This window comes from Mauremys mutica, chromosome 1, assembly GCF_020497125.1.
Source record: "Mauremys mutica isolate MM-2020 ecotype Southern chromosome 1, ASM2049712v1, whole genome shotgun sequence".
Lineage (NCBI taxonomy): Eukaryota > Metazoa > Chordata > Testudines > Geoemydidae > Mauremys > Mauremys mutica.
Window position 1 is genome coordinate 199261648 of NC_059072.1, and position 26958 is coordinate 199288605.

Genomic DNA, 26958 nt, shown 5'->3' on the forward strand with positions numbered 1-26958 from the left:
GCGCATTCCCACCATATTCTATTCTATATAGGTTCTTATACCATGCTCATCACCATAGAATCTGCACATCTTCCAGTAGTGCATTAAGCAACATGACTACACATCTGTCACATGCTGTTAGTTCTCTCATCCTTTCCCAAAAGGCAGAAGCGTATGCAGTAGACAGAGTATCTTGTTTTGGTAGAGAGAGAGAGAGTGTTTCAGTATAAATGTAGCTATTACAATGTGTTTGTTAGAGAAGGCAAAGTAAAAAAAAAAAGTGATTGGAGTGGAAAACACTGAGTTATGAAATGGTCCTTAGTTCTTGGGGGTGTTTTCTATGGAAAGGTCCCTGTTCTTCCACATCCTCTCCAGCATTTATTACTCCCTTTTTAAATATATTTTCCTGAGCTTAAATAGAGTGAGTTACCATTGACTAATATACTTTGTAATAATTTTCATTAATGGCTACACAAATAGATGAGATGTTGGCCTTCCTCCAGATACGGTCCTGCTGTTCCGAAGTGGTATCTATTTTAACTAACCTGATGTTAAACATTACTTTGCCTCTAGTGTGGGCGAGGACAGTCATGTTTAAAAATGTTAACTAGTCACGGGTAAACTTAGGATCTCCTCCTACACTGATGCCTGATCTAAAGAGCACCTTAGGGTTAACCACAACCAGCCAACATGTTTTTAAATATAGCCTTTTCCCCACTAAGGGAAAAGTAGTATTTACTGTCATGTTAGTTAAAACATGTCATCTTGTGATTAGGACACAGGACTAGGAATCAGAAAATTCTTGAGATTTCCCTTAAATGCTCCATACCTCAGGTTCACCATATGTAAAAAAAAGGTAGGATATTTTCTTACCTCACAGTGGTACTGTGAGGCTTAATTTATTAATGCTTGTGAGGCACTCAAATATTACAATGACAAACACCAAATTTACTTACTACTAAAAAACAGCTACTGGAATGGGTCCTATGTTAATGACAAAGTTCCCAATTGTGGCTTATGATACTGGTTTCATACAATAATATCTGGAAAGATAAACCAACTGCTTCCTTCCCTACCAAAAAAAATAAAATAAAATAAAATAAAATAAAGAGAGAGAGAGAGAGAGAGACCACAGACCCTTCCAGCACAATCAAAAGCCCTCAAAACATAGCTCCCTTTACCATAGTATTCCTTCCACCATTAAAAACAACAGAGAATTATGAGTACCTAATATTTTGGCAAAGAGCTCCCATAAAATCCCCCCCTCCCCTTTCTGGCCTGTCTAAACACAAAAGCTGTACTGTTTTAAATGTACCAGTGTAGTTAAGGTGATACAACCTCCTACTTCCAGTGTTGACTTAGTTTTATCAGTATAAAGCAGGGGTCAGCAACCTTTCAGAAGTAGTGTGCCTAAGGTTTCGCATGTCAGTAATACATTTTAATGTTTTTAGAAGGTCTCTTTCTATAAGTCTATAATATATAACTAAACTATTGTTGAAGCAGCAAAGAATCCTGTGGCACCTTATAGACTAACAGACGTTTTGCAGCATGAGCTTTCATGGGTGAATAGCTTTTACTATTGTTGTATGTAAAATATATAAGGGTTTTTAAAATGTTTAAGAAGCTTCATTTAAATTAAAATCCAGAGCTCCTGGGCCGGTGGCCAGGACCCAGGCAGTGAGAGTGCCACTGAAAAGCAGCTTGCGTGCCACCTTTGGCACCCGTGCCATAGGTTACCTACCCTTGGTATAAAGGTACTTATACAAGTACAGCTATACCCCTATGGAAAGGTTCCTTTATATCAATAACTGCACCCAAAGTGGGAATTACATAATTATTTCAGTCAAAATCATGCCCCTAACCAACAGTTTCAGCAGTAAAAAAACTGGATGTAGACCAGGCCTTAGTCCAAGACAAACCTCCTGTTTTAGGCATGTATGAGTTGAAAAGAGAAGTGAGGGACTAGGGATCAAACAGAACAGTACTTCCTCATCATAAAGAAAGAAAGATGCAACCTCAGTATCTTAGCCAAGTTATGTTGCATGCCCTGAGAATTCCTGTTATACTAAATATTTATACTGTGTTTCTGAGAAATACACCAAGTATTGACAGTGCAGCTGAAAGTCTGGCTACATAATGGGGAAGCAGAGTGAAGTGCAGTAGTAGGGGAGATTTGAGGTGGGGCTATGTGTGTGAGGGGGCACTGAGTGTAGGGGGGTGTGTGGTGAAGGGTGTGGTGGGTGTGCTGGGGGTTGGGGGATGCTAATAGCTGAGTGGCAAGGGTTTGGGGGGAGTGAGAGGTGTATGGGCCTGTTTGGTGTTATTGGGGGGTGTATGGGGATATTGGTCAAGTTGTGGTGTCTGATTAGGGGATTTGTAGGGGCTGCTGGGGGTGGTTTGTGATCAGCAGCTGCAGGGATCTGGCGGGGGGGTGGTTGTGGTGTGCGGTCAGAGGGTCTCCAGGGGAATGTTGGGGGGTAGTGGTGGATTGGCGGGGGGGCTGTGGCATATGCGGTTATGGGGGGAGGGGGCTGTGGCATATGCGGGGCTGGCTCCCCCCGCAGGCTCACGCACCGGTCACGGTTCTCGCTCTTCTCGGGGAAGCGAGTGGCTCCGCAGCAGCATCTGCGGGACCAAGGCAGCGCAGCGCAGCCCGAGAGACTCGCCCCTGGCCCGGGGTGGGGATGTGCAGATACCCGGAGCTCCGCCCCGCCCCCGTCTCCGCCCCGCAACGCAGATCCCGCCCAGGCGCTTTCACTTTCGCCCCAGTCCCGGGCCGGCCCGTGTCGCCATGAAACGCTGCCGGGGCGCCCGGCTCCTAGCGGGGCCGCGCTGCTGCCAGGTACGGGGGGCGCTGGGGACGCAGGCGAGCGGGTTTCCCGGCAGGGAGCAGGGCAGGGGCCGGTCCCGTCTCCCAGGCCCGGCTGCGGGCTCCTCCTGCCGCCCCCTGCCGCGCTCGGCTGGGGCCCTGGGCCGGAGGCTGCAGCTGGGGCCCCGAGCGCCCCGCTGGCTGCCCCGGGGATGTGGCCGCCCCGGGCGGGGTAGCGCCAGGCTCGGGAACGGGTCGCTGGGGAAAGGCCCCTGTTTCCAACCAGAGACGTGGGAGAGGGGCTAGCTGAGAGGGATTGGTGGGCCTGGCACCGAGCAGAGATTTCCCAACACCGCCTCTTCTTCCCCCCCCCCCCCCAGTCAACTAGTTACATCGCAGTGTTGCCAATGTAGCCATTGTTTGGACATTTGAATTGGAATTGAAACATTAATACTCACTTTAACAGCACATGCAGTGTATGATGCAATGCTTGTACCTGAAATAGTATAATAGGTTTGAAAAGTATGAACAAAGACCAGCTTCCTCATACAGCTGTTGATTTTTCTGACAATGTCAGCACATTCGTTTAGGCAATGTTGGCCAACCTTATAATTTCCCGTTATGATTTGTAAGCAAGGTCTGAATGAGCTCTCCCTGACAGCTAGTGATGAGCCAGTGTTGGGTGGAAAGGCTTCAGGACCAGACTGTATTTACATGAACTCACCTACTCTGCCTAGGTATCCAGCAGACAGAGCTGTGTTGCCCAAGTGGTCAATTTTGGCTGGTGATGGGTTACAAATCACTTTAGTATTGAATGCGCGGGTCATGAAATGTTATCCTTATTGTATGAGTAAAGGGCAGCAGAACTAAAAACTTAGCCTGTCCTGATTGAGGGGTTCACCCTCAATGCTTAATTTTGCCAGGACTGAGCCCCGGCATCTTTAGGCTCAGCAGTTCATAGCCCCAGGACCTCTGTGCTTGCCACATCAGTTAGGAAAGTAATGAACTTGCTTGAGCTCCGGCACCTCTTTCATTATAAATTAAGTACTGATCACCCTCAACTGAACTGCACTTGATAAGCAAGGGGTTTGGATGGCAGATCCTGGGAGAGTGGGGCAGGGAGGATATGGGGGGAAGAGAGAGAGAGATAGAGAGAGACAGACTGACAGGGGTTTTGCTTGGTGGTGAGGGCTGTGCCAAAGAGTAACGGGCACTATTTGACTTGCCCCTCTCCCCTATGTAAAGATAGAACTTATTAGGTGCCAGAGAGAGTCTTTTGTTAAGTGACCACTAGAGCTGAAACACTGGTCTACAATTTTTGAGAAGTCGTCTGCTTCAGAGATAAAATGTGCTATTTATTATGTATTTTGATGTGCTGAATTCAAATATGACAATTAAAACAACTGATTGGCTACTGTTTCTAAGGTATTTAAGTTTTTACATTTTATGTCTATGTATATTGTGTAGATAGTAGAGTTTTAATCATAAATTGTAAACCTAGGTCTTTTCATGTGTTTATGGTTGCTTTACATGATAATATTTCACCTGTCCTGTTTATGTAACACTTTAAAAATCAGCAAAAGGGTTATATAACTAAAATTTATTATGAAACAAAAGGCAAAAAACTATTATGTATGTAGTTTAGTCCTATTCAGTGTCTACTCGGCGCTTCTTGGCTTGTCTCTTGTATTCATTAAATGGAGCATCTCTTGTCACTGTCCAGCAATAGTCTGCAAGCATTGATGGGCTCCATTTGCCCTGATAGCGTTTCTCCATTGTTGCAATGTCCTGGTGAAATCGCTCACCGTGCTCGTCGCTCACTGCTCCACAGTTTGGTGGAAAAAAATCTAGATGAGAGTGCAAAAAATGTATCTTTAGTGACATGTTGCAACCAAGGCTTTTGTATGCCTTGAGGAGGTTTTCCACCAACAACCTGTAGTTGTCTGCGTTATTGTTTCCGAGAAAATTTATTGCCACTAACTGGAAGGCTTTCCATGCCGTCTTTTCCTTGCCACGCAGTGCATGGTGAAATGCATCATCTCGAAGAAGTTCACGAATCTGAGGACCAACAAAGACACCTTCCTTTATCTTAGCTTCACTTAACCTTGGAAATTTTCCACGGAGGTACTTGAAAGCTGATTTGTCAATGGCCTTGACAAAGTTCTTCATCAGACCCAGCTTGATGTGTAAGGGTGGTAACAAAATCTTCCTTGATTCAACAAGTGGTGGATGCTGAACACTTTTCCTCCCAGGCTCCAATGACTGTCAGAGTGGCCAATTTTTCTTGATGTAGTGGGAATCTCTTGCACGACTATCCCATTCGCAGAGAAAACAACAGTACTTTGTGTATCCAGTCTACAGACCAAGCAAGAGAGCAACAACCTTCAAATCGCCACAAAGCTGCCACTGATGTTGGTCATAGTTTATGCACCTTAAAAGTTGTTTCATGTTGTCATAGGTTTCCTTCATATGGACTGCATGACCAACTGGAATTGATGGCAAAACATTGCCATTATGCAGTAAAACAGCTTTAAGACTCATCTTCGACGAATCAATGAACAGTCTCCACTCATCTGGATCGTGAACAATGTTGAGGGCTGCCATCACACCATCGATGTTGTTGCAGGCTACAAGATCACCTTCCATGAAGAAGAATGGGACAAGATCCTTTTGACAGTCACGGAACATGGAAACCCTAACATCACCTGCCAGGAGATTCCACTGCTGTAGTCTGGAGCCCAACAGCTCTGCCTTACTCTTGGGTAGTTCCAAATCCCTGACAAGGTCATTCAGTTCACCTTGTGTTATGAGGTGTGGTTCAGAGGAGGAGGATGGGAGAAAATGTGGGTCCTGTGACATTGATGGTTCAGGACCAGAAGTTTCATCCTCTTCCTCTTCCTCGTCTGACTCAAGTGAGAATGATTCTGGTGCATCAGGAACCGGCAGTCCTTCTCCGTGGGGTACTGGGTGTATAGCTGATGGAATGTTTGGATAATGCACAGTCCACTTTTTCTTCTTTGACACACCTTTCCCAACTGGAGGCACTATGCAGAAGTAACAATTGCTGGTATGATCTGTTGGCTCTCTCCAAATCATTGGCACTGCAAAAGGCATAGATTTCCTTTTCCTGTTCAACCACTGGCGAAGATTTGTTGCACAAGTGTTGCAGCATATGTGTGGGACCCACCTCTTGTCCTGATCTCCAATTTTGCAGCCAAAATAAAGGTGATAGGCTTTCTTAACCATAGTGGTTATACTGCGCTTTTGTGATGCAAAAGTCACTTCACCACAAACATAGCAGAAGTTATCTGCACTGTTCACGCAAGTACGAGGCATCTCTGCTCACTTGGGCCAAACAGAAATGTGTCCCTTTGCAAAATCAAACACTGACAAATAAGAGAGCACTACACTGTATGATTTCTAGAGCTGATATAGGGCAATTTGTTCAGCAGAGTGATGTAAGCTTCGTTATGATTGCATCATCCATGACTTCTAGGAATAACATGATGCAATTCATATCATGTATGACGCAATACCAGCTTCAGATTGCATCATTCATTGTTTTGCCTAAAAAGCAAGTACTGTCCAAACCCAGTCATAGATTTATTCATGGATCCAGTCAAAGATGTATTTTAGTCATTTCTGGTTTACATTGAGATCCCTTCCCTTTATAACTCACTTATCCTCTGCTATTCCCAAGTCAAGGGTCGTATATACTGATCCAATAGCATATCTTGAAAACTAGAGCCAATCAACAATTTTAAGCATCATTTTCGTTCTCAGTGACCCAGAATTAGTAAAGTTGGACTACATTTATTTCAGAAGCATTTTGGCTGTAGAGCAGTGAAATCAGTAATAATCAGGTCTAAGTGCTCAGATCTGCTGTGGGACAGTATTTCTGTGGAAAAGACAGCCCAGCCTGCACTCACTGTGAGGCTCCCCCACTGAGAGCTGAAATCACTGAGAGCTGGGTGGAACCTCAAGAGACCGACTCACAGAGGTCACAGTGGCAGGTGGCAGCAGGAGGTGATGGCACCAGGGCCATTGGCAATGGAGTGAATAGTGGCACAACAAACAACAGTGGCCAGCACAAGTGGCAAGCAAGCAAGGTGCCTTATCCCCCTCCAGGGTGGGAAATGAACTCATGAGAAAACACCTCTGAACTCTGGATCTTCACTGACCAAGGACAACAACTATGAGTGCGGGGCAGTAGAGAGAGAAGGGAGGGGCATGTTAAAGGAACATTTGTTTGTTGTACGGCCTTCTGGCTAAGAGGTGAAAACATTATCTGCTATCTGTTCTTATCTGTTTTAGTGACTTTGCTCCAGAATGCTAGATTTGTGACTGAGAAACTTGTATAAATATACATTTCCTAGTAGGCCAAGATTTTTAAAATGCATTATTTGCCAGAGTTCATAATTTTGTGCATCTTGAATTTCCCCTCTTGTTCCACATCTTTCCAGAAACATTCATTGTTATAACCACAGATTTTTAATAGCATTTCACATATAGTCAAACCATTTTTAATTTTCACCTTTTTTATGTTGGATCTTGTGGCATAGTGCTCCCAACTGCCATCTGTCACAGTTCATGGCATCTGCACCTGTATTTCCCCTCAGTGTTCCAGCAAGGGTACACACTCTAGGCTCCCAGTTCCCCAGCAGTTCCCCCACTTGGATGGAAGCGTGTTCCTCTCCCATCTAACTGGGGTATTTCCAGGCTGCATCATTTCCTTCCTACATTGTGTTACCCTCAGCAGAGGCAGGCTGCCCAAACAGAACCTGTTTGCTTTCTCTTCAGATACCGTTAACAGCGTAATTGCTACAGCCTACTTTATTCTCAGTAAAAAACATTACTGAGAAAACATTTAAAACAATAAAAGAACCCACACACGTGCTAATTAGCTTACCAGAGTTAACTCGGCTCTAGCCGAAGATGACTCCAGCAGTTATTATGTCTTCTGAGTACAATTGTGGCTAAAAAGGCCAAGGAAAGAGTGGCAGTCCTTTCTGCATGAATTGAATACGTAGGAAGGGATTACAATCTGTGTTCCCTGTTTACAGCTCAGCCTCTGTGCCTGAAGATCCCTACAGCAGTTAATCTCAAACTGGGTAACCCCATCATTGACTCCTCCTTGCCAGAGTGATCTATCTGTTTCTGTCAAGTATCAGAGGGGTAGCCATGTTAGTCTGGTTCTGTAGAAGCAGCAAAGAATCCTGTGGCACCTTATAGACTAACAGATGTTTTGCAGCATGAGCTTTCGTGAGTGAATACCCACTTCTTCGGATCTGTTTCTGATGTCTTTCAGCATTAATGTTGCATTGTTTCAAATTATGCTTCAGTGTGTCCTTGAAGCATGTCTTTTGGTCACTTTGTAGGCGGTTGCCCAATTTCAGTTTGCCATACTGCAACTACTTTGGCATCCTGGTGATGTCCATCCTTCACACTTGACCAGCCCTTGTGATGCAGTAAGCATGGTGTCAATCCCTGTGGAGTAACTACTTCCAGAATCTCATTAATGGCAACTTTTGGAATTAGTAGACACTGGGTTTTTCTCCCCATGATGTAGTTTGAAATTGGAGGATTGGAAGCGGGTCATTTGCATTCCCCAGGTACTTCCTAGGATATCCAGTTCACAGGTATTGTTCCAAAAAGTCCTTTGAAGTTTGTAAAAGCTTCCAGAGATTAGTCAGTCTCCAAGAGAAGGTACATACATACAGGCCCACAATAACACTGACAGAATTGTGTTTTTAATACAATGCACCCCAAAGATGTTCAACTTAATTTGATAAAGTTCATTCAGAATATTGTCAGTCTGTCACACCATTTTCATATAAACCCTCAATGAAAATATTTACTCTTTAAACAAATGTTTGCATATGTTTATTTGAAACACTACAAACCCTGCATATCTAATGTTTAAGATACTGTTTCATCCCAGTTCTCACATGACATTAAAGGTGTGATATCAGCTCTTACTACAGAAGCCCTATTGTGCTTTTTATATAAATCAACCAGTAATTATGATGAAGTTGGTTTTGCTTGGTATAATTGCAGATCCAGAAGTAAAATGAGTACTTCACAATAAATAAGATGTACTTCTAAATCATGATGGCAGTACTGATTGGACCACTGCGTTTTTGTCAACTTGGTAAGTTACTTAATTGTGTATACACTACAAAGAAATAGCAGTGCTGATCATGCTAGTGGTCAGTAAAGATTCCATGGCATTTTTTATAATAAGAGGGTGCTCTGAAAGAACTTGTTGCATTCTGCATCCCTAAATTCCCCTGTACTTTCAGCTGGATAGAGGATTTTTCATTTCCTGTCCTAAATTTTTGTACACTATTGCTGTATGATTTAAAATCACTGGAATTTAGCAAGGTCAATACCCTAACATTATACAACTAAAAAATCTGGCTCATCTGCCATTTTAACGGGACACTGCTTTGACAGATTCATTTAACTCTGTAGAAAAAGCAACAGAATAAGCAGTGAATTTATTTGCCTCGAAGAGTCCCCGTTTAACTTGCAGATCATATCCCTTTGCATCTCATTCCTCCTCCTCTAATCTAAATCAAGATATAGCTTCTTCCAGTCTGTTTTCTCTTTTGCTATCTGAGGCGAGAACTACACACAAATTGTGTACCAATATCACTATTCTGGTTAAGGGTGTGATTTTAAAAAATAATGCTGAAATAGCTTTGCTGGTACAATCCCTTGTGTGAATGCAGTTATGCTGGTATAAAAGTGTCTTCTACCACAATAGCTTATTCCTTTTCCAGTATGTGAATAAGCACTTTTATACCACTGTAACTGCATCCGCATTAGCGGGTTGTACCACTTCAACTGTACCAGTATAGTTGAAGTGGTACAGCTTTGTATCTATTCAGGACCTCAATCATACTGAAGAAAGAGCACTCCATAAAGGAAATTAGTAGCTGAAAGCTGGCACTGTTGCAAAGGTGTAATTTGTAACGCTGTGGGGTTTTTTTTGTTTGTTTTTTAAAAAAGTCAAAAATGGCTATTGTTGGTCAGCAACAGTAATGACTAAACCTGGTGATGGCCTAAACAGAAAGAGCTCTCATCCATGATTGTAGCTGTTTTGATCACTTCACACTAACTCAACAGATATTCTAAGCTTCAGAGTGACGTTTGATGTCATTGTGTGTTCTACTTGTGGTGTTGTGTCTGGAGGGTGTTGTGCTGGGATATTTGTGTTGATTTGTGTGTGTGGTGAATGAGGGGCACATTCTGTTGTGAAGGGGTCGGTGTGTTTGGCATTATTGTGCATCCTTGTTATATGGGTATGTAACAGGGTGCCCTTACCTCTTCTGAGTGCCCCCTTGGCCAGGTGCATACCTGCACACTCACTTCTCTCTCTCTCCGATTGTCCCTCCTCTGGAAACAATGTCTTTACCCTCTTGGGGCTTCCTGGCCACAGCTCTCCATCTGGGCCACTATAGTTCAGTTCCCCCTCTGGGGTGCCTCACTGTCCAGGCCACTTCTCCCAGTGGCTAATGGAGGGAAGGGTCAGGGGGACCCAGGCCCACCTACTCGGGGTCCCAGCCCGGGGACACTGTAGATAGCAGCAGTCACTGTGTCCCTTTATCTAAGGGCTTGGCTACACTTACAAGTTGCAGCGCTGGTGGAGGCTTTCCAGCGCTGCAATTATTCTCCGTCCACACTTGCAAGGCACATCCAGCACTGCAACTCCCTGGCTGCAGCGCTGGCTGTGCACCCGTTCGGGTTGGGATATAAGGAATGCAGCGCTGGTGATCCAGCGCTGCTCATCAGGTGTGGACACACACCAGCGCTTTAATTGGCCTCCAGGGAATAAGGAGATTGCCAGAATTCCTGTTCAGCCACTCTGCTCATCAGTATGCACTCTACTGCTCTGGCCTCAAGTGACCCGCCCTTTAAGTGCCCCAGGAATTTTAAAAATCCCCTTCCTGTTTGCTGCAGCCAGGTGTGGAGTGCAATCAGTGAATCTTTCCAGGTGACCATGCCTCCACGCGGCAAACGAGCCCCAGCATGGAGCAATGGCGAGTTGCTGGACCTCATTAGTGTTTGTGGGGAGGAAGCTGTGCAGTCCCAGCTGCGCTCCAGCCGTAGGAATTATGATATCTTTGAGCAGGTATCAAGGTCCATGCTGGATAGGGGCCATGATCGGAACGTGCTGCAATGCAGGGTTAAAGTAAAGGAGCTGCGGAGTGCCTATTACAAAGCCCGCGAGGGGAACCGCCGATCCGGTGCTGCCCCCACGACCTGCCGTTTTTACAGGGAGATGGACGCGATACTTGGGGGTGACCCCACTGCCAATCCGAGGACCACGATGGACACTTCTGAGCAGGGTGGGGGACAGGAGCAGCAGGAGGAGGAGGAGGCGGGGGGGTGGAAACCGCGAGTGAAGCTACTGGGATGGGGGAAGACACCCCAGAGTCCCAGGAGGCATGCAGCCAGGAGCTCTTCTCAAGCCAGGAGGAAGGAAGCCAATCGCAGCAGCCAGCAGTTGCTGAAGGACAAACAGAGGAGCGAGTTACCGGTAAGCGTCTTTTATTTTCAGGGTGGAAATGTTTCGGGAGAGGAGGGGGGGTTAGGGCTGCATACATGCATGCCTAGATGTGGAATAGCCCATTGATGTGGTCTATCACATCGCGGTAATCGGCTGCAGTAATCTCCTCAAAAGTTTCAGCCAGAGCGTGGGCAATGTGCCTGCGCAGGTTTATAGGGAGAGCCACTGTGGTCCTTGTCCCAGTCAGGCTAACGCGTCCGCGCCACTGTGCTGCGAGGGGTGGGGGGACCATTGCTGCACATAGGCAAGCTGCATAGGGGTCAGGGCGGAATCCGCATTGCTGTAGAAGACCTTCCCGCTCTTCCCTAGTGACCCGCAGCAGGGAGATATCTTCCAGGAGTAACTCCTGTCGAAAATGTTGGGAGACTGTTTAGTGCAGATCCCCCATGCAGCTGTTTGCTGTCCCCAACGCACAGAAATCCCTGCACAGCCCTGAAGCAATCTCAGTACCCCTTACTCACCATTTCCTGTCTCCTGTTCTGTTATGTGTGGTCTTATTTGGTATGGGAAAAGAATGCTAAAGTGAACACTGAAAACTCCTTCAGTGTGTGGGAATTACTGTTTGGATGAGATAATTAACAATGCTACCCTGTTAAATGTTGCCATTTTTGCCTTCAAGAAGTGACCTTGACTGCTGGACTGCCCAGATCTACCACAGCACAGAGACTACAGAATCTGAGGAAAAAGCCTCGAAAAACCAGGGAAGACATGCTGAAAACAGTTATTGATCACTCTGCTCGAGAGAGTAAACAGCTGCAGGAGTGGAGAGAAAGGGAAAGCAGGATCCGCCAGAGGGACAGGAGGATCCGCCAGAGACATTGGCGGAGAAACGCTGTGGCAAAGAGGAAAAGCACAGACCAGCTGCTAGGCATCCTGGTGCGCCAAGCGGACTCTCTCCAGGCACTCGTAGCTATGCAGGCAGAGCAGTCCCGTGCTGCCCCACAGCCCCCCCGTCCCAAATTTTATTCTCTTCTGCCCCAATGTTAGCTCCAAACCCCCTTCCCCAGCATCCAGGTTCTTACCACCACCAGCTGCCTCCAACACCTGTACGTTCACCAACCAGCCCTGAGAACTACGACCCTTACCCTCTGCACTCAACCCCCATCACCATGCAGTATATGCACCCTGAAGTGCAGCAGCCATTGCACAGCACTGCAGACAGGACATATGCAAACTTGTGACTGTACAGTTCACCCACCCACCCCCTTGCCCTAGGTTCCTGAAATGTTGTGTGTCTGTCAATGAAGTATTTTTCTATTCAATAAAATAAATCTTGGCTTTGTAAACAGTCTTTATTATTGCACAGTGAAAGATACCTTATCCCAGTAAAGAAACAGTCACTGGAAATCATGTTAGGAATAATAGAATCCTAACAGTGTAACCACTGCACTTCACTCCCATGCAAGGCAGCAAACATTACTGTTGGCTTTCAGCCTCAAATTCTTCCCTCAAGGCATCCCTAATCCTTGTAGCCCTGTGCTGGGCTTCTCTAATAGCCCTGCTCTCTGGCTGTGCAAATTCAGCCTCCAGGACTTGAACCTCAGTGGTCCATGCCTGACTGAATGTTTCACCCTTCCCTTCACAAATATTATGGAGGGTACAGCATGCGGATATAACCGCGGGGATGCTGCTTTCCCCCAAGTCTAGCTTCCCATACAAGGACCGCCAGCGGGCTTTTAAACGCCCAAAAGCACACTCCACAGTCATTCGGCACCGGCTCAGCCTGTAGTTGAACCGGTCCTTGCTCCTGTCAAGCTTCCCTGTATAGGGTTTCATGAGCCAAGGCAGTAACGGGTAAGCGGGGTCTCCAAGGATCACAATGGGCATTTCGACGTCCCCTACTGTGATCTTCCTGTCTGGGAAATAAGTCCCTGCCTGCATCTTCCTGAACAGGCCACTGTTCCAAAAGATGCGTGCATCATGCACCTTTCCAGGCCAGCCTGTGTAAATGTCAATGAAACGCCCACGGTGATCCACAAGCGCCTGGAGAACCATAGAGAAATACCCCTTCCGATTAACGTACTCTGATGCTAGGTGGGGGGGTGCCAGAATAGGAATATGCGTCCCATCTATCGCCCCTCCACAGTTAGGGAAACCCATTTGTGCAAAGCCATCCACAATGTCCTGCACGTTCCCCAGAGTCACGGTCCTTCTTAGCAGGATGCGATTAATTGCCCTGCAAACTTGCATCAACACGATTCCAACGGTCGACTTTCCCACTCCAAACTGGTTCCCGACCGACCGGTAGCTGTCTGGAGTTGCCAGCTTCCAGATTGCAATAGCCACCCGCTTTTCCACCGTCAGGGCAGCTCTCAATCTTGTGTCCTTGCGCCGCAGGGTGGGGGTGAGCTCAGCACACAGTCCCATGAAAGTGGCTTTTCTCATACGAAAGTTCTGCAGCCACTGCTCGTCATCCCAGACTTCCATGACAATGTGATCCCACCACTCAGTGCTTGTTTTCCGAGCCCAAAAGCGGCGTTCAATGGTGCTGAGCATTTCCGTGAATGCCACAAGCACTGTAGTGTCACACGCGGCAGGCGACTCGATATCGTCGGACTCCTCACTGTCACTTTGGAGCTGAAGGAATAGCTCAACTGCCAAACGTGTTGTGCTGACGACACTCATCATCACAGCCCTCAGCAGCTCGGGCTCCATTTCCAACAGAAATCGCGATTCACAGACAGAGAGTAAAAAACAGAAAGAGACTCACAATGGCGTCAAACGTGGCCGGAAAGACTGTGAATGCTGGGATGTGAAGCGATGCACCACGGGGCGTTGGCACAGGAAGCGGAATGAGCCACACACTTCCTTCCCCTTCCCACAATACTCAGCGCCAAAATGGGACGAGGTGCTCTGTGGGATAGCTGCCCACAATGCACCTCTCAATACAGCGCTGGAAATGCTGCAAGTGTGGCCACACTCCAGCGCTGGCCCTACACAGCTGCATGACCAGCGCTGTAACTCCCAGCGCTGCAACTTGTAAGTGTAGCCAAGCCCTAAGTCACACTGCTGCTCTAATTCCCTGGGCCATTTCCCCATGGCCCTGTGCAGTCTTCACCCTTACCTCAGGGCCTTGTCCTGATGGAGGCCCCACAACCAGCTCAGGGCTCCTTCTTGCTCTCCCTTGCTTCTGGCAGCATTACCTCATCTGAGGGCTTGGCTACACTTACAAATTTGCAGCGCTGCAGCAGGGTGTGAAAACACACCCTCTCCAGCGCTGCAAATTGCGGCGCTGCAAAGTGCCAGTGTGGTCAAAGCCCCAGCGCTGGGAGCGCGGCTCCCAGCGCTGTACGTTATTCCCCACAGGGAGGTGGAGTACGGACAGCGCTGGGAGAGCTCTCTCCCAGCGCTGGCGCTTTGACTACACTTAGCGCTTCAAAGCGCTGCCACGGCAGCGCTTTGAAGTGTAAGTGTAGCCAAAGCCTGAGGTCCTGTAGCTCTGTCAGCCAGCCACACACCATCCACACTCCTACAGCTCCTGCAGAGAACTGAACTCCCTATGGCCCTGCAGCTCTTCTTATACTAGGCTGCTGGGCCCTGATTGGCTGTGTCCCACACAGCCACTCTAGCCAGCTTGGAGGACCCTCTCCACTGCCCTTTTTTGGGGTGGGTTATGGCAGGGCCACGAGGTCTACAGCAGGGGGTTTCAGAGGGTCTGGTGTACCCTGTCACAGGGTAATTGTGTTGGTTGGCATCTAGGGAACTGTGCTGGGAGATTTGTATTGACTCGTGTGGATGGTGGTTGGTACACAGGTATGGTGGTGGGGTCAACTAATCCACCAATGGTGCAGTCTCCCTCATACAACTAATGAAATTGCTGCATGCAAGAATACAGGTATACCACACAAGTTTAATTTACAGCAGGGGTCAGCAACCTCTGGCACATGGCTCGCCAGGGTAAGCACCCTGGCGGGCCAGGCCAATTTGTTTACCTGCCGCGTCGGCAGGTTCAGCCAATCATGGCTCACACTGGCCACGGTTTGCCGTCCCAGGCCAATGGGGGCTGCAGGAAGCGGCACGGGCGAGGAATGTGCTGGCCGTGGCTTCCTGCCACCCCCGTTGGCCTGGGACAGCGAACCGCAGCCAGTGGGAGACACGACTGGCCGAACCTGCTGATGTGGCAGGTAAACAAACTGGCCCGCCCCGCCAGGGTGCTTACCCTGGCGAGCTGCGTGCCAGAGGTTGCCGACCCCTGATTTACAGTATCTGTACACCACACTGTATAATTTGTAAAGTCAGAATAGCTGAGAACTTAATAATTGGATGGTAAAAGACTGCAAAACCCAATGATGGTTTAGCCTTGTGATATTCTGAACAAAAAGAATCCTCTACCATTCTTGTGGCTGCTTCCATCACTTCGCATTGGCTCAGCAGACATTTTAGGTTTCATAGTGACACATAGAGTGACATTCTTGGAATCTTATTATATTGCTGACAAATATGATTTAATGTTAAGGCTTGCCAAGTTTCTGTTGATGTAAGGAAACTCGGTTGTTGAGGGCGATGTGAATTCTCCAGAATAGGAATTACACCCATTGTGCTTGCCAAAGAAGCTATACTTTAAAAAAAAATATTAACTGTTGAGGACAGAGACTAAACCTTTTACAAAATTGATACGTTTTATAGCTGTAGTTTTAGTTACAATTTTTTAAATTAAAGATAATTTGTATCAGCAATAGTGTTTATCTTCTTACAGAAGTGGTAGGGCCTCATCCAACTCCCACTGAAGTCACTTGAAAACTTTCTGTTTATTTTGTTGGAAGCTGGATCAGTATCATAACAAGGCAGTAGTAATATTATTTTATTTGTGTAGTGGAAGCACCCAAAATATACTAGCTGCTACATGTATGGGAAGAGAGAGTTCCTGCCCCAAAAAGCTTAAAATCTTAACTTATATGTTACTCTACATATTATAAAAGTTAAAGCAATTATTTATTTTAAAGCAATGTTTTACTATTCATCCCACTTGACCAAACTTTATAAAATAGTTGATAATCTAATGCAAGAAATAAATTGTTCTAGTTCTCTTGATTTTTCTACTCTCTTTAACCACAGTTCTATCATGTATTTTTGTTGTGCAGTCATAGGGAGGAGGAAAGAGTATGTCAGGAAGGATGTCTTGTGGTTAAGTCACAGACTCGAACTCAAGAGAAAAGGTTTCTGTTGGGCACCATCACAGATTTCCTGTGTGATTTTGAGCAAATTGCTTAATCTGTGTGTGTGTGTCAGTTCCCAAGGTACTGGGAGGATAAATATTATTAATATGTAGAGTATGAATGTATGAAACATTTAGTTACGATAATGAAGAACATCAGAAATGTTGATAAATACATTTGTCTGCAGTTTCAAGGATTCTGCACTGGTATCTTATTGTTTAATTTCAGTAATTAAGACACTTCATTTATACTATAATAAGAGCAATTAGGGGGTACTTCCAGGAAATAATTCTTGTATCAGTTTTCTAACATTAGACTCCATGTACAATCAAATGTTATACTGTATTACATGTAGCATTATAAGCATGCATGATTGAGTTAAAAGCTTGTCTTTTCAATTGTAGCAAGTAATTTGCTATTTCAGAAAATATTTTTAGACCTCTGGGGACATTTCACTTTATTTTGTATCTTATTTGTCTGCATTGTGATCATGTAGTTTATTTCACTGCTAAGTTGTATATCTCTCCTCTCATAGACTGACACTTTTTTAAATTAAAACAAGAATTACTTTCCCTAATAGAATATTCAGACAATTAATACAAAAATGTTACTAGCTTATATCAATGCTGGATAATTCCTTCCAATGTGCCCAAGCTTATTAACCTTCTTTTTAACCTGGGCTGATGTCCCACTAGAATCTTGAACCCACTTTGATTTAAGGTGGGTTTGCCTTAATTTGCAGTTCTCCATTCAGTGTTCATGTGTCTTAAGTTTTGTCCTAAGACTCCTTTCATCCTTTCAAAATCTTCCATGCTGTGACTTTTGTTAAAAGCTTAAAATGGTTATATTATTATTTATTGTAGCATCTAGGAGCCTTAGCCATGGACCAGAACCCCATTGTTCTAGGTGTTGTACAAACAAAATAAAAAGGTTATCCAAGCCCCAAAGATCTTACAAATTAAGTACAAGATAGGAAGTATAACAGGTAGATACCAACAGGGAGGAGTAAAAAAAAAAAAAAAGCCAGTGTTGGTCAGCATGATAGGCAGTGGTATCAGTGCAACAGTGGCCGACTTGTTGATTTTTTTGGAGGCATCACAGTAAATGAGAGTTTTAAGGAAAGATTTGAAGGAGGACGATGAGGTAACTTTGTGGATGTTTATGGGGAGCTCTTCCTAAGTGTGAGGGTCAGGATGGGGGAAGATACAAAGGTGCTTGTTTGAAAATTTAACAAGTGGGCAATGGAGGCTGGCATTATTGGCCAGTTGGAAGTGCGGGTTGATATCTGAATAGTAAATGAGAGATGGTAGGGAGGGTGGGGATAGACCGTGAAGGTCTTTGAAAGTGAATGCAAGCAACGTACATTCGATGCAATAAAGAAAAGGGAGCCAGAGGGGGGTAACGTGGTCAAAGCAATGGGCTAAGGGAATGATATTTGCAGCAGCATTCTGAGTGGATGTGAGTGGGGCAAGATTGCATTTTGTCAAGGCCAGAGTAAAGGATGTTGCAGCAGTTGAGATTCTAGATGTGTGGATGAAAGGAAAGGGCATATTTTAGAGATGTTTTGCGGAAAGGATCTGCAATTTTAGACATAGCTGGGGCATGGGTACCTAGAGAGAGGTCTGAATTGAAGATGATGCCCAGGTAATAGGCCTGACTGACAGGCAAGATGCTGGTGGTGTCCACAGTGATCGAGGAAGGAGGGAGCATGGATGGCTTTTGTGGAAAGATTCAGAGCTCCGTTTCAGCCGTGTTGAGCTTCAGCTAACAGCTAGAGCCCTGCACGCATACAAATTTAGATCTGTGGATGCAGATATCCGTGGATATAAAAGTGCATCTGCAGAACCACACGGCTCTCCCCAGAACCCGCAGCAGTGCGGTGAAAGGAGCAGAACGTGGGGCCACTGCTCCCAGGAGCCAGCGCCCCATGCTGGCAGCTCTCCGAGTGCAGCTGTACCGCCCTTCAGACCTGCCCACAGGGGTGGGCACCAGGCTCACCAGCAGCTGTCCCTGGTCTCGCTCTTGTGGTCAGTGGCACGCATGCCCCCAGACAGGAAATGCAGACAGCTGCATGGAAGGGATGGGGGTAGGGCTGGGAACGGGGCAGCGGGTGGTACAGCCACACTGGAGGAGCTGCCGGCCTGGGGCACTGGCTCCTGGGAGTGGCAGCCCCACATTCTGCTCCTTTCGCCACTGTGGTTCCTGGGAGAGCCCTGCAGTTCTGCGGATACTGATTTAGATCTGTAGCTATCCGCATCGCAGAAATATTTTTTTATCTGCTCAGAGCTCTGCTAATAGCTAAACATCCACAAGGAGATGCCAGAGAGACAGTTGAGATTTTAGTTTGGAAAAGAGATAGGGATTAAGGTAAATGAAAGCAGTGAATTACATGTTGCAAGTGCTAACAAGCTACAATATTTCAGAAGTCCACACTCCTGACATGTAGCCACCAAGGCACATGTGAACATATCACACCAATATTCTTCATGTACTACTGGCTCCATATCCCTTTCCAGATATAATTTTTAAGGCCTGGGCACTGGCTTGCCAGGTACTTAATAGGTTGGGGTCTGAGCTACCTCAAAAACCAATTATCCATTCACAACCCTCCGTGACAGTGCTCTGAAAGAACTTTTCAACTAAGCTGACCCAAGCTAAGATTGTTGGGTCTATGGAGCAGAGTATTTTCAGCAGCAGGAACCTGGCCAAGTAACACCTTACCAGGGGAGATCAAAGTGAGCCTGAGTGACAGTGTACATGGATCTGAATGATCCAGGAAAATGCCATCCCACATTCTGGAAGATCGGAGGAGAGAGAGAAGATGGCAAGATGGGAGGAAGAGTAAGAAAAAAGCGCCCACACATACATACTGGGGACAAGGGAGGCTGTGAGAACATTTCAATTTACTGGGGCTCTCTCTAATTATTATATAGTGCTTAAATATCACAATGATATGCAATTTAAAAACATCTGAACTATCGCTGATCACCTTCTTAAGGATAGTAATGGAAAGGCATTTGATACAGGAAGGAAATAATTCAAGTGCAGTGTCATCAAGAAAAAAATGGTATAATCTGAAAGGAAAATGATGATAGAAATAGAGAACAAGATTAGTGTCACTCATAGTAAATGAATAAGAACTCTAATTTATCATTGACAAATACTGTAGAACACACATGTACCATTTCTCTAATGAATAAATATATATACACGTTTTCATTTCCAGTGTACCTCAGCACTTTGACCACTACTTTGTTCAGCTTGCCAGGTAAGAATTTTGATTGTATTTTAAGCACAATCCTTGAAATAGCTCAAAAGATGTGTATACTTCCATCCAGTATCCTTTTGACTTCACTATGCATTTCCATGTAAGAAAGTTATATGGATAATATCCTGCAGAACAGTCCCGTGCACTTGTGCCTCCAATGCAATGAATGTGCAATTTAAAATGACTTCATCTTCAATCTTGTAGTTTTCTTATCTTTTTGGGGGCTGATATTTAACTAATTGGTGAGTAGACTCACCATGTATAATGGTATTGCATTTGCTGTCCTTTTCGAATGCTTCTTAATCTTAGCAACTTTTTCTTTTAATCTAGAAGCATCTGTGATAAATCCACCTCAGAAGTTAACAATGAACTCTCAGAATTTCCAGCACAATTTATCATGGGAACCAGGAAGTAATACAACTATGCCAACATACTATGATGTGATGTACATAGGTCTCAGGTTTGTTTCCTTTCATACTGTACATGAATTTGTACTTTTTCGTACATACTAGTCAAAATATTCTATTGACTATTTTGTTTTCCAAATAGATTTTCTGAAATTTGCCATTCATCAGATACAAGGGAAAGAATTAGGTTTTAGGATATGAGTAGCTATTTGAACAATTTTAAACAAGTACACATTAAGGTAAAGGTAATAATTGGAGATATACCAATCTCCTAGACCTGGAAGGGACCTTGAAAGGTCATCTAGTCCAGCCCCCTGCCTTCACTAGCAGGACCAATTTTTTGCCCCAGATCCTGAAGTGGCCTCCTCAAGGATTGAACTCACAACCCTGGGTTTAGCAGGCCAATGCTCAAACCACTGAGCTATCCCTCCCGCCCCATTAATTCCTAGAGCAAATTTGTACATGGAAGAAACCTGTATTTATCAAAGGAATGATAACTTTAGCTGTTGTTGATAATTTGTGTTACTTTCTATTCTTATTCTTTCATCAGTGCAAAGTACTATACCTTAACCGAGAGACTGGGCCACAAGCCTTTTGGAAGTGTGATGGATTGGCTGACTGGTGCTGAGCCATACTATGTTTGATAATGCATGTGTGCAGAGCACACTGAGCTTTAAAGCAAATATTTTTCAAACTGGTGATAACATATATGCTGAGTGCCCCCACATAATCTGGGATACTGGGCATATAACAACACCGAACAAGGGTTAGATAACTATAAATAAAAATAAATACATTTAAACTAACTTTTTGGATTTCACTCCAAACTCTCCCTTTCCCCAGCATAACACTGTCCAGTTCCTGTTTCCCCACCCCACTCCAGAATGCCTCATTCTGTGCCAACACAGGTACCAGGAAATCTGGCAAGCCAACAGACACTGCCAATAAGAGGTTACCTAAGTGGTCTTTAAAAAACAAAAAAAGACATCCACATTTTTTTAAAAAACAATTTTATAACCTTAAGAATATAAAATAAATTAAACTTTTCAAGAACATACCATGTCATATTTTAAATGCTGCTTACCTTTGATGTTCCATAATGCAGTGTGGCTTCCTAATATTTTTGTCATAACAGAAATATGATCTGTGTCATCATCACAGAACTGGAGACATGGGAAGAGGAACCTGAAATGGGATCCCATCTGGGTGCTCAGTGTTATATGTCAAATGCTGTTCTGTCTCAGGCTGTCTTGAGATAGGCAAACAATTTTCAGGGTTAAACTATTTTTTTAAGTAATTCTTTGCAGGTCACATTTAAGTAAAGAGGATTCTCCCCCATTCTATTTATTATTTGTAATACAGTAGCATGTACGGACCCATCTCAGATTGGAGCCCTATTGTGCAACACAGTGTGAAAACACATAATAAGAGAGTCCTTGGCCCAATGAGTTAACATTTTAAATAGAGAAGATGAAGAGTTCAGGAGAAGCGGAGTATGACCTACAAGCAGAGTGAAAAATGTGAGGGGCTGCAAACATCGTTAGTTTCCAGATATTATTGTGGTGGTGGTTTGATTTTGGGTAGGGTTTGTTGAGAAGAAATTGGTGCGTATATATGTATATAACCTATATGGACCAGGGAAGGAGCCAATATGATCCTAAAGGAGATTAACCCTAGTAGAGTGAGTAGATGGGGGTAGCCTTTTGAGAAGAGGAGCAAGTGGGGTCCCTCTTCAGGAAGTTTATTTTATGTTGCCGAGGTGAGTGGGAGATCCTGTGCAAAGCTTATAACTGACACTTCTTGTATATCACTTTTGTTTTTATCCCTTAAGCATTCTGGTTAGTTGTGGTTTGAGATTTTGTTTTTCCAGTTTTCTTTGTCAAACATGTGCCTCTCTTCCACTCCTTATGTAGGTACACTCTAAATAAACCATTCAGATTTTACTAGTCTTTGTGGTTTTGATTATTTTTGACACTGTTGAAGGTAAGAGCAGTGATCGCTTCATCCAGTGCATCTCTGAGTTTTCATGTTACTCTCCAGAGGAACAGTCACAAATCAGAAGATCCTTTGAACAACACTGATTTTTTTTTCTTTCAACTTAAAGTGGATCAGAAAACAAATGGAAAATTGCTAAAGAATGTTCAAATACCACACGCCTCTCCTGTAACTTGACAAAGGAGTATGAAGAATGTACTTATACCTACATAGCAATGGTTCAGAGCATCACAGGACATAGAGTATTAAATTCATCTATACTTGAATTCTCTCCATATAGGTCCAGTAAGTTTTTGCTAACTATTCTATTTTATCTGCTTTTGTTCATTTTCTTGTTTTTATTCTCAGCTATACATAACCAGTGTTTTACTAATGGTACTATAAGTAACTCAGAAGTAATTTAGTTGGTGATACACTATTTTATGTAAGATGTTTTGAGCTAACATATCATCTAGTGTATATTTAATGTTTTATAATCAATAGAAAGCTAGCTATACATAATACATGGCTTGAATAGTTCTTATGAATAGAAACAAGCAATGGTTTTGAATGAAAAAGCAAATGTTGGAATAGATTTTCTTCCACTGTGCATATATAAGAATCAATTTCTTTTATGTGTATTTATTACAGACTTTTATAAAGGTGGTAGCATCATTTGGGACATTTGAGAGTAGAAATAAAAAAAATTACTACATTTATAAATTGCATAATCTACTTTTTTGAAGATAGTTAATTGATTAACTGTTGAACGGGCAAAACCAAAAGTTGAGAAGTGAAGGAATATCTGTTTCCATTCTAGCTGTCACCTTGATTTCCCCCTGCCCCCTTTGGTATGTCTCACATAAACACCAGATGCTCATTAGCAATGATGGCCTAATACTGCTAGACGGTGCTTCTCCCTGGAGTCCTATTAACAATATCACCCCACTAATTTCTTTTTTTTTCTCTCTTGAAATAAGGACCATTTATATCAGGGAGCAAGTGGTTAAATTGAACACAGAGACTGCTGTACCTCATGTTAGGTACAAGGTTACAGAAATAGGATCAACTCAGCTCAAAGACTCTGAAATACTTTAATTTTAATGCTAACAAGCCAGGGTAACATTTTCATGAATGGAAGTTTCTCCATTAGTTTTAAAAATGGTGGTTATGCTATTTTGCATCTCAAATTTTCAGGCCTTCAGGGAATAGTGTAGCCCTTATTGCAACTTCAGTTGACTTGTATAGCTTCCCCCACACACACCCTTGTTCCTGTCTTCTTCTGTCCAAACATCAGTGCCCATTTATCTGGGGAAGCAGAGAACCCTAAACTTGAAAATAATGTTACACTTTTCCTCAGCTGACTCATCAACATAGTGCCTTACAATGAGATTGTTCTAAAAAAATTGGAAATGGTAAATTGTACCTTGTATTCAGACTTCATTGTTCCAAACACCTATTTTTCATAGATACATATCAGAAAAATAAAATATTACTCTGTAACAGTGTTCTCCAGCTGTTTCGCATTTATGTATACGTTTGCATGGATGAGGGTGCACTAGCATCTTTCCCATGCCACCTCTGTGTTTGCTGTTTTGTAAAGTTACAGAAAAGTATTATCAGTTTACTGAAGAGCCAAGCTCAAATGGTAAATGTTTTAACCAGGGCAACTTATCTCTTTACTTTTTCTTTTTCTTTTCCTTGTGCATATTTAAACCAAGATGGCCCTGAGTAGAAATGCAGGGCTGTTCTGATCCATTAACCTCAAGCAGTGTTTCCCAAACTTGTTTACCTGCCGCGTCCACAAGTTTGGCCGATCGTGGCTCCCACTGGCCACGGTTTGCAGCTCCAGGCCAATGGGAGCTGCTGGAAGCGGTGCGGGCCAAGGGACGTACTGGCCACCGCTTCCAGCATGTCCCTTGGCCCGCACTGCTTCCAGCAGCTCCCATTGGCCTGGAGCAGCAAACCGTGGCCAGTGGGAGCCACGATCGGCCGAACTTGTGGACGCGGCAAGTAAACAAACTGGCCCAGCCCGCCAGGGGCTTTCCCTACACAAGCGGCATCCCAAGTTTGGGAAACACTGCCCTAAAGCATCTGATTTACTCCTACCCATAAAATAGGAAGGGTTGGAGCCTCTCTGTCCTTGACAGAATGATCTGAGGCAGAGACAGATGACTCTTGCAGTCAAAAACCATGGGAACAACCACGTTCAGGTGAAAGCTTAGGCTGAGGTTTATTATTGTTTTGCATAAATTAAACAGGCAAACCACAGGAAGGGGTGGGGAGTAAGATTTGGACAGTATTAAGTGTGTGCATGCCCCTGTTTGGAGCAAGGTCAGAACTCCACCTCTTTAAAATGTTTAATTATTTTACCTATATGATTATAATAATGAACCGGACAAGTAGTTAGCACTTACATGGCATGTTTTAGATTTTTCAAAACTCTGTGTAGACAATAACTAATTAGATCAAAACACAGAACTTGCAGAAGGATCAGTGAAGTGCAAAACTTTTGACCTTCAGGCTTTGGAGATTCTGCTATGTTGTGCAGTGGAGAAAATATCTGCATAGTTTTTAAACTTAGGGAATTGTCAGGGCTCATGGATCTCCAAATTCCTGGACGTTCTGAGAAACAGGATCTCCAGATATTGTTTTGAGGGCAAAAGCATTCATGCAGAAGCCAGGCTCAGGATGATATTTCTCAGGTCCTGCCTCACAGTCACCTGCAAGAGTGCATCTCCCTTTGGAGCTCTGCGGCCAGTGGTTCCTGGCCAACAGTTAGTCCCTTTGTCTATGTTCCAAGGGGTATTTGTGTGTGGAGGGGCCACCTGCAGGGATTAATTCGTATGGGTACTTCAAGTGTTTAACTAGAAGATGCTGCCACAGAAAACAATGTTCACCCCTTCCCCATCAGCCTATACTCGCCTCCAAGCCAAACAAACAGAGCCTCAGTTGCACAGAATTCACGCAGAAGGGCTTCTGTGGGGCTGGAGAAACAAGGGATGCTGCTGTTTAGTCTCAGCTCCCCTCTCTTCCCACCCCCCTTCCCAATCCCCTTTTCTCCCATGGTAGTTTTTGGGTTGTTTTAGGTTTTTCTCTATTTTTATTCCCTCTGCTAAAAAAAAAAAAATGGAGGAACAATTTTCCCCTGAATCTTTGGTAATTTCAAGCCCTGTTGGGCAACTAATTAGTCAATCATCTGAGACATGGGAATTTACTTGATTTTTACAGCTTGTCTAACTGATATTAAATATATAAATGTAGTTATATTTTTGGGGATTGTTTTCTTTTTCTTTAAACAGCAAACTTGGGTCCACCAGCAGTTAATCTTACTGCTTGTCCAACCTGCATAAATGTGACAGTAAAACTTCCGGCCACGTATTTAAAAGGAAGTTCTTTAATTGATATATATCAAAAACTTGATTATACGATAACAGTGGAATCATTTGATAGAAAGGAAAAGGTAAGTAACTTGTAATGTTAAGATTTAAAGAAAAATGTTCAAAGCATAAAATATAAATTGGCTTGAGCAGTAAGGAAGCTTGCTGAAGATGAGCTCTGTTGTATCTTATCCCAGCTCTTTATATGAATAAGACTATTGTCAGTGGTTTACACTACTTAGGATAAATGTGAGCCTTCTTGAGGCATGAGCTGATGATTTGGGTAGAGGAGGAAATCCTTCTGCCCTTCATTCCACCCCGCAGTGATAAAGTATTCACCAGTAAGTGCAGTGTAGGGGATTCCCTTCATTCCTTTGAAGCATCTGACATTGGCTACTGCTAGAGATAAAATAGCTAATTAGGTAGACCATTGGTTTGTTCTGGTATGTCAGTTCTTATAGTATCACATAGTATTGATAAGAAAAGTAAACTCAGTGCTAGTGAATATCAAAAGTGCCTTTTTTCCCTCTAGGAGCTCCCCATCCCAATTTTAAACTGTAGTGAGCCTTTCCTTCAACTCACTTGAAAAGTAAAGAACACATTTACATTGTCGCTTTCATCCTGAAGGATCCCAGAGTGAACTGTATAAGGAGATCACTTCTCCCACCTCTAAAATGAAGTTGCCTCTAAAATGAATCTTGACAGTTTATGACATTCTAGGGTGTAATCCAGACCAGTGTGGGGCGGTGTCACCCTTGCCCTGCAATCCTGGGTGCCACACAATGCTTTGCTGCTGTATCTTCCACTTGGGCTGCTCAGAAACAACTTTGCAGCATGCAGATAACACTCTGAGTATCTGTGTCTAAGCTGTGGCCTGCCAGTCACATATCAGTCTCACACTCACTTACACCAGCCTTGGTGAGCACTTGCAGGGTGACTCCAACACCCTGGATTTTCCCCCAGAACCTGTGTCCTGTACTATATGGTCCTCTCCTGGGCAGTCCAGATATATTAGGTCCATTGCCCCTCTAAGGGAATAAGTATACAATAGTCTGCTACCCTAAATGGAGCTACACACACAGTTGACAACAATGGATTACTTTTGACTAAAGAATAAAACAAGTTTATTTAACTACAAGGAAATGGGGTTTAAGTGAGTACAAGTATAAGGCATTAAATTCACAAATGATACAAGAGAAATAAAGATAAAATGCTTCCTAGTACTAAACTTGATTTGGTTCAAGGTGAAGTCTCTTACCACATGTTTCCAGTAACATTGCTGACCAGGATCTTCTCCAAGAGTCCAAAGGTTGTTTCTTTTGTTGTCGTAGGTGAAAGAGAGAGATGGATAGGAAGAGAGAACTTGGAGTGTTTTTGCCTCTCACTTTTATAGTTCAGTCGCCTTCTGAA

The 26958-nt window shown here is 44.1% G+C and overlaps 1 protein-coding gene across 1 annotated transcript in view; it reads left to right on the forward strand.

Annotated features, from left to right (window-relative positions):
* The first annotated feature begins 2707 nt into the window (after positions 1-2707).
* The window catches only part of IFNAR2 (interferon alpha and beta receptor subunit 2), a 37746-nt gene continuing 13495 nt past the window's right edge, over positions 2708-26958 (forward strand). The window contains exons 1-6 of the mRNA XM_045002348.1: positions 2708-2821; positions 8846-8939; positions 19746-19787; positions 20118-20247; positions 22299-22474; positions 25471-25631. Coding sequence (XP_044858283.1) covers positions 8897-8939; positions 19746-19787; positions 20118-20247; positions 22299-22474; positions 25471-25631 — 552 coding nt within the window. The 5' untranslated portion in view covers positions 2708-2821; positions 8846-8896. The remainder of the gene's footprint in view (positions 2822-8845; positions 8940-19745; positions 19788-20117; positions 20248-22298; positions 22475-25470; positions 25632-26958) is intronic.